At 40.3% G+C, this 11,170-nt stretch overlaps 1 protein-coding gene across 2 annotated transcripts in view; it reads left to right on the top strand.

The window, feature by feature from the left end:
* The first annotated feature begins 221 nt into the window (after positions 1–221).
* The window catches only part of ZNF596 (zinc finger protein 596), a 14,264-nt gene continuing 3,315 nt past the window's right edge, over positions 222–11,170 (top strand). The window contains exons 1-6 of one of the 2 annotated variants that reach the window (XM_023517572.1): positions 222–262; positions 5,140–5,286; positions 7,439–7,532; positions 7,707–7,789; positions 9,883–10,009; positions 10,690–10,785. In XM_023517572.1, coding sequence (XP_023373340.1) covers positions 7,778–7,789; positions 9,883–10,009; positions 10,690–10,785 — 235 coding nt within the window. In that variant the 5' untranslated portion in view covers positions 222–262; positions 5,140–5,286; positions 7,439–7,532; positions 7,707–7,777. The remainder of the gene's footprint in view (positions 263–5,139; positions 5,287–7,438; positions 7,533–7,706; positions 7,790–9,882; positions 10,010–10,689; positions 10,786–11,170) is intronic. The other variant, XM_023517571.1, reaches the window with a different exon arrangement.

Genomic DNA, 11,170 nt, shown 5'->3' with positions numbered 1-11,170 from the left:
GCCCCGCCCCTCTGCACTGGGCGAGCCGGGTCAGGACTCGCCACCCAGCCCGAAGCCCTGCGCGGCCGCGCCCCTCTGCCTGGAGTCCGAGTCCGGGTCCGGGATCCGCTACTCTGCCTGAGGCCCCGCCCCGCGCCGCTCCCCAGCTCTGCTCGAGGCCCAGCCCCGTTCGGGACCCGCCCCCCTCGGCCGAGGCCTCGACCCCTCCGAACCTATTTCCGGTGGACCCGGAAACGATTCTGCGGAGCCGAGGACCCCTCCGGTGAGTACACTCCACTTTGTGTAGTCGAACTCTGCACTGCAAGCTCCTCTCTGCCCGGTCCTCCACAGCTGGGGTCAGGAAGTCCCCGCGGACGTCTCTGGGCCCGCATCCGCTAACCCGCTGGCGGGGAGTCCGGCGGTGTCCGAGACGCCCCGAGGCCTTAAGCGCCGCTGCTGCGGCCGCGGCTGTGTTCGATTCCGGTTCCGGTTAAAACGCCCCGAGGCTGACCTCCCACTGCCTTTCCGCCCTGTGTCTTTACGGGCCGCCCGCTGCATCCCGCGCGGCGTCTAGTGTTTGATAGGGACGTGAATTGTTGCCCTTCGCCCCACTCTCGTCCCTCTCGGCCTCAGGGCAGCCCTACTCCGGTTCTCCTTGAGACCCTTCCCATCCTCGGGCTCCAGGGGCTAGTTACTGCGGCTCCCCAGACCTTCCTCTGAGGAGTCGCCGCCTCTCGGAGGCCCCCTGAGCCGGGTGCTTTGAGAGACGACCGGCCCTGTACTGTGTCTCCCCGGTATCCGGCACAGTCCCACCCCACGGGCTGCGGATGTCGTAGTGTTTATCCTCCGTTGCATCACTGTGGATGTCGAGGTGGAGGCAAGGGATGAGGAGAAAAAAGGCAGCCATCGAGGGAGAGAAAGGAAGGGTAGTTTAGAAGACGGGAAGTAGGTGTGTGTGAGGAATTGGGAAAAACACAGTGTGAATGAAGAAGAGTGACCTGGACAAGAAGCAGTGTAATAAATGAAAATAGAGGGAAATGGGATCGGCGGAGAGATGGAGGAGAGGCCTACTGCCAGAAGCAGAGGGCAGCAGGAGGGAAATTCCCAAATCCACTTTTTAAATTTGCTGTGTCAGGTTCAAATTATGAAGCCTTGATACTTCAGTAGTCTTAATTATATATTGAAAATATTTTTTGTTTAGTAAAATTTTGTATGCTAATTTAGTGTACTTGGTAAGTATATTAATGATTTTTTTCTATCTTAACAGTCAAAACCGAGTTTAAAGAGTTAGTCTAATATTTAGTAGTTTCCTTCTTCCCTTATGTGATCTTTTGATCAGATAAGCTGTGGACTAAAGTTTCCAATTAAGTATAGGATCTCTTCAAGGTTTGTTTGTTTGTTTTTGGTGGGGGGGGTGGGGTTTGGTTCTGTTTTCTGCTAATATTGAAGGATGGGCTGGATTGTCCTGGAACAGATTCCATCTGTTCATAATGAATAAATTGCTTATAGATACTACCAAAACTTACCTCTTTTAAGTGCAAATAATTAGGTCTTTTTAATTTTTATAGTTTTTGATGGTTTAATGTGGTGCTCTGGAAAGGAAATGAAATGCTTTTAATGAATGTGGCTGCTCTTGCTCAGGAGTATGAGATATTATCTGATATCTTTTGGAGCAGATATGATGAGGGAAAACACTACCACTGTCCCATCCAAGGTATGTCATTCCTGTGAGACAGATACTCTACTGGATTTTCCATTTCACCTTTCTACCTGACCCAAAACACAAATATGACATCTAGATAGGGAAGAGAGCAAGACTTCTTCAACTAAGCATAGAACAAAGATATCTCTCCATTGAAGAGGTGGCTCTTGCTTCTGGGAAAGGACCTTGGAGAAGGAAGGGCAGTGCAGCTTGGGGGTTCAGGATCCAAGAATGGGAGAGAGCCTAGGAAGCTTGGGAACTGGAAAAAGGAAAATCCTCACCCAGTCTCACTAGTGACCTTGTGTTTAGCAGGGTCAGCCCAGTTTGTATAACCAAATCTGCTATGTAGAGTATGGGCTTCACTAGGGTGGGAAGACATTCAGGAGAAAGGTGCTGAAGTTTATTGTCCTGAATCCCTGATGGTTTGGTGGAAAGCAGACTTTCTTTTTCACATGTTGAATTGTGTCCCACGTGTGTAATTCTGATAAAGGAAGAGGAGACGTCTGTTGGAAGCCCTGAAACGCATATTGCTGATACCCAGGAATGACTATTCAAGACTGATCATGCCCAAGAAAGATCAGAGAAGGAAAATGAAAAACAGGAATGGCATTTTCACTAGAAAAAGTCATGTAATTCATTAATTGTTCTTTTCTTTCCTGAAATCCTGTTTTTAGGATGTGCTAATTTCAAACTTTCAAGTAGTCTGTGCAACAGATTTCCTAATTCACCCTTAGCCTTCCCTTCACCCCTTCCCATTTTCATACTGATACCATGGTACTGTGAACCAGTGATATAGAACTTGTAAAGTTCTATTTGGGGGGTTGTATGAGAAGGACTTCACACTCCAACATGGATTAGAGATGAGGAGTGGGCCCAGTGGTATCAGTGAGGTTTGACTGTATTGATTATTTAGGGACCATGTCTGGATGCACTGTCAGATCTCTGAACCAAGATTAAAGAACCTACGTATAATGGTACTGAGTTAATGTGGCAAATCCTGGAAAAGAAGGTCCCTGAGGAGAAATTTTTCTATCTGATTGTATAATGCATTTGAAGTTTAAAGAGATTGTGGATCTAGCCTCAAAGTATTAATGATATGGGAGAGAAGAGAGAGTTTAGAAATGAATAGATGTGACAAATTAAGGCAGTATTTTATCCATATGATGGAGTATATTTTATTCCATAATTACTTTTTAAAAATGCAATCCACCTAAATGTCTAATAGTAGGAGATTTTGTGAACTGCTCATAATAGCACATCCTTTCCAAGGAGACCTTGAAATTCTTGGATTTGTGAAGAATATTGCACTGGCTGTCTCTTAGCACACTGACTGCCCGGCAGATACCTAAATAAAATTTCTTCCACATTAGATAAGTTAGGGTTTGATTGCTGGGTCAAGGAGTGGTGCATTTCATGTTATAATGTATCCTAGCAAGATGTACCCCAAAATTGCATAGATACCCCCACCAATATGTGAAGTTTCCCTATTCCTTTAACTAGGACTTGATACTATATATATATATATATATATATATTTTATAGATTTGGATAAGATGACAACTCATTTTTTATTCTCATTTCACAAATTACTTGTGAGATTCAGGGCATTTTATTTTTTTATAGACATAAATATTTAAAATAAATTTTTATCTTATTTTTGATACATTTTATATTCTGTAGTTTAATCATACAAACATATACACATGCACTCAGACACACACACACACTTTGGTATTCCCCTCATTTCATGATTTTTAAAGATTTTAAATTATTTTTAAAGACTTAATTAAAGTACTTTTTTTTTTGAGACAGAGGTAGAGCGCTGTGACAGCATAGCTCACAACAACCTCAAACTCTTGGGCTCAAGAGATTTCTTTTGTCTCAGACTCCCTAGTAGCTGGGACTACAGGCGCCCATGACAAGTTCCAGCTATTCTTTAGAGATGGGGTCTCGAACTTGCTCAGGCTGGTCTTGAGCCTGTGAGCTCAGGAAATCCACCCACCTCAGCCCCCCAGAGTACTAGGATTACAGGCGTGAGCCACCTCTCCCAGCCTAAAATACTTTTTTCAAGTATCTATTGATGTGGTTTATTTTTTTTTAATCTGTAAAATCACTAAATGAAAGTAATAGGTTTTCTAGTATTGAGTCATTCATTCAATTATTGAAGTGAATTCCACTTTACAGTGTTCTGTTATTGGTTAGCCATATCTGTGATGATCTGGTGGCCATAATAAATAGCTAAATGGCTAAAATTGTATTCATAATTTTTGAAAATGTACTCAGTGAAATTTGTTGAAACTAATGAGAAGGACACTTTGGCCTCTGGTTGCTGTCACTAACACCCAAAACTCAAAGACAGAATGAAGATTGTTGTTATTTTCAGGCAGGGAAAAATTCATATTTCCTCATTGGTTGAACCTAATTAAATATAAGATTTTCCAGAAAACTGTGAATTGAGGGGAAACTTCTCTTTCTCCTCTCCTGGTTTTAAAAGTGTGATGGGGCTGGGCACAGTGGCTCATGCCTGTAATTCTAGCACTCTGGGAGGCCAAGACAGGTGGATTGACTGAGCTCACAGGTTCAAGACCAGCCAGAGCAAGGTTTCATCTCTAAAAATAGCTGGGTGTTGTGGTGGACACGTATAGTCTCAGCTACTTGGAAAGCTGAGGAAAGAGAACTTGACCTCAAGAGTTTGAGGTTGCTGTGATCTATGACGCCACAGTGCTGTACCCAGGGTGACAAAGTGAAACTCTGTCTCAAAAAATAAGTAAATAAATAAATAAGTGATGTGATGGCTTTGGCTAATGCTACTTGTAAAGTTGATGTGAATACTTCCAAACTGCATATAAGTAAACTGTTAGGCTATTCAGTATGAATATCCAATTTCCTTAAGTATAAGACAGTTGATATCTAGGTTTCACTTTGATACTTCTTGTTTTTTTGTTTTTTAATTGTGAAAGTACATTCTCATTCTCTCAAACACATGTTTTGGCTTGTGATTATCTTTCAAAAAAAATTTTAGAGCAATTTAGTAAAACCATGGATAAGTAAGAAATTCATTTTATTTTTTAATATGATTTCTGTTGTGGAGCCAGTGCAGGTCAGACAACTCAAAATATCAACAAAGTGTTTGGGCAGGATGTGGCTAATGAATGCATAGCACATCTGTTGATGGTTTGAGAAATTCGGTTCTCATGATTTAATTTTGAAAATGGGCCACATGGGTGACCTGCCGCCATGGTTGATAATGATAAGTCTAAATCTGTAGTGGAATTGAATCCATCTCAGCCTCCTTGTCAGCAAGTTTTAATGTTACTATTCCTTCAGTGTTGGACTGTGTTTGATACAAATCAGCAAGGTAAAGAAGCTTGTGTGAATTCACTTAAATGAGCATCAGAAGAGAAATCATCTTGAAGCTTACTGCTTTTTTTTTTTTTTTTTTTTTTTTTTGCTATTAGAAGCATAAAGGGGAATCGTTTCTACAGTGTCTTATTACAATATGATGAAAATTGGATTCTTTTTGACAATTGCAAGCATTCAGCACAATGGTTGGATAAAGATGAAGTGCCAAAACATAGTCTAAAACAAATGTTCATCAAAAACAGGTAATGGTGTCTGTTTGGTGGTCCAGCACTTGTATTAGATACACCTTCATGAAATTAGTCAGTTATAGTGGATATCTACTGCAGCCAACTGGATGACATGATAAGGATGGTTGCGATTAAATAGCCAAGATTGGTCAATAGAGACAGGCCAATCCTCTTGGAAACAACATTTGACTATGTCACACAAACAAGGCTGCTTAAACTACAGAAGCTGGACTTGGAAACATTCTGTCATTCAACATATTTACTAGACCTTGCACCAGCTGATTACCACTTACTTCTAGGTTTTGGACACTTCTTGCAGGGAAAATAGTCAGTTCTCAGCAAGCTGCAAAAAACACCTTTTGCCATTTTATTACCACTCACTCTCCAGGCTTCTTTGCTGTAGCTATAAACAAGCTACAAGGTGGCAAAACCATGCTGATAATTCAGTCATCAGTAGTTTGATTAACTGATTAATCAATAGTTTGTGATTAAGTGTACTACTTCTTGTTAGAGATAAAATAAACTTTTGATTCAAAATCGGACATTTCAGATTTAATGACCTAATAAAACCATTGTGTTTTATATGTTCATTATCTAATGACATTCAAAGGTTCTTCAATTCCCCCTGACCACAATCCTTGGACTCCCTGACTCACATCATGTGTTTATATTGTTCACCTTCATGGAAACCTCTGGAATTAGTTATTCCTGGCTTATTCACGAGCATTGGTTTTCCAGTACCCATATGAAACCTCATTCCCTTCACATTCCACTCTCCCCCTGTCTTTGGGATACAGCTGTCCTCAAACATCTTAACTTCACTACATGGGGTTTCAAACAATACCATTTCCTTAACTCTGACTTTAGTCTGTTTCATGTTATTAGCTATCAACCAAACAACTTAAGAATTTGTTTTACCTCTGGGAGGCCAAGATAGGTGGATTTCCTGAGCTCTCGGGTTCATGACCAGCCTGAGCAAGAGCAAGACCCCATCTCTAAAAATAGCCAGTCGTGGGGCGGCGCCTGTGGCTCAAAGGAGTTAGGTGCCAGCACCATAACTGGAGGTAGTGGGTTCAAACCCAGCCCCAGCCAAAAACTGCAAAAAAAAAAAAAAATAGCCAGTCATGGCGGGTGCCTGTAGTCCCAGCTACTCCAGAGACTGAGGCAAGAGAGTGAGTAAGCCCAAGAGTTTGAGGTTGCTGTGAGCTATGATGCTACCGCACTCTACCAAGGGTGACAAAATAAGACTCTGTCTCAAAACAAAAATTTTTGTTTTATAGTGAGCTGGGTCAATTATATAATTTATTCCGAGTTGGAAAGATCAGTGGTACTGTCCTCTAAATCTAGTCCTTGAAATCTTAGACCAGAAAGTAACAGGAATACATAGACCAAAAAGTTTTGATTGCCCTCTCAGAAGCACAGTCATTGCTATTATCTCTTAAATGAGTGATACAGTCATTTTTCACCCCACCTGCAATGTAGCTCGTCCCCATAGACTCCTGTTAGCATCCGTCAGCTTCAGTTTAAGTGTGTGTTCTTCATAGATGTCTTCAGCAATTCCCAGTACATGTTAGCATCCCCTTCCCTTCCTTAGTCTCTTAATTATAACTCCACAGTCTCTTCATGCCTTCCTTATAATTTATCTTAAAGGTTTTTTTTTTAAATTTTTATCTCTCATTTTCACTGTTCTAATTGCAAGAAATTTATCTCTTGAATGAGGCCAGTTCCTCTTTGACCATTAGTATGGTATTGACTTAACAAATCTAGAGGGATTGCATGTTTGGAATAGTATACCTACTGTGAGATGGCCTGCCCCAAATGTCATAAGTCAAATAATTATCTCCTGACCTAAAATTAACTTACAGTTAGTATCCTTTCATTTCACCTTGAAGAATTATTTTAGCATTTCACTGAATTGATGAACCTCATCATAGAAGTTGCTTGATTGATAAATTCATGCAGAACAAATCTAGAAGTCAGGGTTGAGGGAGTGATATTGCTAGAACCCCAATGTGGAGGAGATAGAATAGTTCAGAACAAGTGTATTCAGAGGGCTAGGGGCAGGGAAGAGGTGGAATGGAGTGAGGCTCCAGAGGGCTGGGATGGCTGCTGAAGAAAGACTGCAAGTGCACAAATGAGAAATAATTAATTCTCATAAACTCTACAGTGTTTACTGGATGTGGAGACTACGTCCTATACATGTGGCATGAGTCAGAAGAGCATCATGAACACATTCTGTCATTGATAGCCAAAGACATAGGGTGAGACTAAAGTTAATCCAAGTCATGATTTGGGGGGACTTGAAAACCTCACAATTCCATGGGCTTATTTAAACTCAAGTTTGTTTGTTTAAGTGACATATTGGGGCTTTGAAGTAGGTAGGTCTGGAGATTATGGACGAAACTAGAGTGTCACTCTTTTTTCATCTTCCTCAGATTTTCCTCATTAGTACTTGGACTCTGTGAGTGAAAACCCGGGGAAGACACTTTTTGGCTGAGCTAGTAGAATGCAATCACAGGTGAGTGGGGAATTGCCTTTTCTACTGAAATTGTACCCCATTGCCAGCCTATAGTTTGAATTGTCCTAATAACATGGATGTTCTTTTTTTTTTATTAAGTCGTGTACACATAGATCATGAATACATTTATGCATATGTGGAGTACAATGTGGGTTTTTTTGTACAGTTTGACATACTTACATCAAACTAATTCATACAGCTTTCGCCTCATTTACTTGATTATCGTGTTAAGACATTTATGTTCTACACTTGATAGATTTGATTTGTACCCTTGCAATATGCTCCACAGGTGTGGTCCTGCTGTTTACCCTCCCTCTATCAAACCTCCCCCTTCCTCTCCCTTCCCACTCCATTTCTCTTCTTCATCCTGGGGTATAGTTGTGTTCTATCTTTTATAAGAAAGTGTGAGTAAATATAAGTTGGCTTCATAGAAGTACTGAGTACATTGGATACTTTTTCTTCCATTCTTGAGATACTTTACTCAGAATATGTTCCAGGTCCCTCCATGTAAACATAAAAAAGATAAAAGTCTCCATCTTTTTTTAAGGCTAGCATGGATGTTCTAAATACACTAAGAGAAATTTAAAGATCTGAGATCCACTTAAGATACCCTAGGACTCTGGAATTGCCATATTGGCTCAAAGTCTTATCCAGAAAGAATCTTCTTCAACATTACACTAAGATGTTCTAGTTTCTGATCAGGCTATGTATTGCAGAAGAGGTGCAGGAGCTTTTGTTTTTCTCATCTACCCCAAGACCTGGGGGGAAAGAATTCACTCATTAATTGAGTCATCAGCAGGAATGGGCTTAGGAGTGCCTTGAGTGTGGTTATGAAGATGAGTGAGAGCAGAAGGTTACAGCCCACAGGGACGGAGACGTTTCCCAGATGAGCGCGGTCAATTCAGTTGTCAGGTCCTGGAGGAGAGCTGTACAGCACTGAAGGGAAAGCAGATAAGGTTTAGGCCATTCATTTATTTTCCATAATTTAAAAATATTTAAGCTTTGATAGAATATATTTGCACTACTTGGAAAACTTCCCAAAAAACCAAAACTAAAATTCTTGTTAATTACTTTGTTCCCAAATTAATCTTTTCTCAAATTTAGTAACTAGAAGAAACATATAGGGAGTGTTGTTTCCTATGTTTCAGTGGTACATGTAGGTGAAGGAGTATAGGAAATAGAGTAACTTTAAGGCCCTAGGGCAGTTTTGAAGTGGGGAGACTGGAACAGTCAACGTCTTTTTTTAACTCCTGAATATAAAGATAAGATACAGAAATGAAAGAGACAACAATAGTTACTGGTGTTTAGAGGTCCCAGAGTAAATTGAAGAAGTAATACTCAGAGTATGGGAAGGTTTAGGATGAGACTGTCTTTGAGAATAGAAGTCTTAGAGCTCCGCTCCTGAATTGTGCTATCCTTGTCTGTTATAGTGAACACTGGGGTTATATAGTGATGAGAGTCTGCATCTACTGATCCCAAGTTCTGTGTGAAAGTTTTTCAGTCTGCAGAATCCTACACATGGTTTCATTGTTCTCCATCATTTAATGAATAACATACCCTTGAATTATATCTAAAAAATGTTTGATACATTGGAAACAATTTACACATTAGCTTATTGCATCTTTTAGAACTCAGAATTGGTCTCTATTGCATTGATAAAGAAATTGAGGTCCTACAGGGAAGATCTAACTATAGTTATGATTAAAATGTGACAAATCATGGATGCTGCTTGCCTTGTGATGAGTCTATGGATTTTGTTGAAGTTGATGGAAAAGAAATTTTTAGTAATAAATTTCCAGGTACAAATTTTATGATTAGTATCTGGAAGTTATAATTACAGATTTATGGGGAAATTTTCAGGTTATATTATGTCACATTTCATGTGATATTTCCTTATATGAAATTTTATGTGTGAGTATATCTGACAGACAGATCCCTGGGTCAGAATGAAGATAGTGTGACTGGAACTCCAAACATCACTTGTGCTTTCTATTCTTACCAACCCCACTTCCTGAATACCATCACTTTGACCATACTCCACTTTATGTGGGCAGAGGTGGGCAGGTTTAAGCAGAGTGTTCCTAATGTTTCAGGGACCCATGACCTTTAAGGATATAGTTGTAGACTTCACGCAGGAAGAGTGGGCCTTGCTGGACACCTCCCAGAGGAAACTTTACAGAGATGTGATGCTAGAGAACATTAATCATCTGGTCTCCATTGGTGAGTCACTTAATATTTATTATGCATGTATATTTTATTTTCATTGATTCATTCCACTAGTATGTAGAACAACTGTCCTGTCTATCACTTCTATTCTGCCTTTATACCTTCATAATGTTCATAACTATCTGGCTGTAATTTATCTCTTTATTTTTCACTTATATTTATCACCTCATCTAGAGGGCAATCTTTTTGACCACGATTTCATGCCCTCTTAGCTGCTCAATCCCCAAAACTCAGAAAAGTGGGAATTCACTGTTTTTGAATGTATAAATATGTTTAGTTTGTAAAAATAACTATTCTGTTTTAGAGATTGTTTCACACATAACCTAGACTGTTCTGATAGAGCTTATGTTTATTGTATTCTTCTTGGAAAGAATATTGAAATACTACAAAGACTTGTAATTTTTCACTGATTAAAAATACTGAGGATCCTGTAATCTGCCTTTGTACTTAGTCATGGCCATTAACATTTATAGATCTTTCATATTTGGGGGAGTAAGTTGAAGGGCTATCCCTTTTGCTCATGAAAGACTGTTAGCATTGTCTTTAGGGTACTCTTCCTAGGCTGACCTTCAGTGGCTACCTTAGTGGTCCTAAGAGTATGCCCCATGCTTGATGCCTATGCACTGTTAATCATCCCAGAACTCAAAATCTGTGCATCTTTTCCCCACAAACAGGCAAACAGCTGTGCACCTCAGGTGTGCTTTCCCATTTGGAGCCAGGAGAGGAACTTGCAAGAGAAGGAGGAAGTTTTATCCAAGGCCAGAGTCCAGGTGAGCTCCAAGAAGCGTAGTGCTTCAGTAGAAGGAAGAGGAGCAGGGTCAGTGAGTGAGTAGCCCTAAGAGTCATCAAGTGAAGATTTTTTAATTTAGTGATTATTTTCTGAAATGTAGGCAAAGGCACAAGGGAAAAATCCCACAGATGTTTTTATGCCTTGCAGGTATCAATTTCCATTCTAGTATTTTTTCATCATTGTTTTTGACTTTGGTAAAAATAAAGGGATGTTTGGCATGTTCAAGATGTTCATGGACTTATTGGAGTTAAACTTTCCCATAATGACCATTGATGTAATCCTCATCTTTAAAAATTTTCCTGGCTCGGCGCCTGTGGCTCAACTGGCTGGGGCGCCAGCCACGTACACCTAGGGTGGCGGGTTCG

The sequence above is a fragment of the Otolemur garnettii genome, unplaced genomic scaffold, assembly GCF_000181295.1.
Source record: "Otolemur garnettii isolate 467f Iridium unplaced genomic scaffold, OtoGar3 scaffold00114, whole genome shotgun sequence".
NCBI classification, from domain to species: domain Eukaryota; kingdom Metazoa; phylum Chordata; class Mammalia; order Primates; family Galagidae; genus Otolemur; species Otolemur garnettii.
Note: the sequence above shows the minus strand (reverse complement) of the source record. Positions and strands in the feature narration are given on the sequence as shown.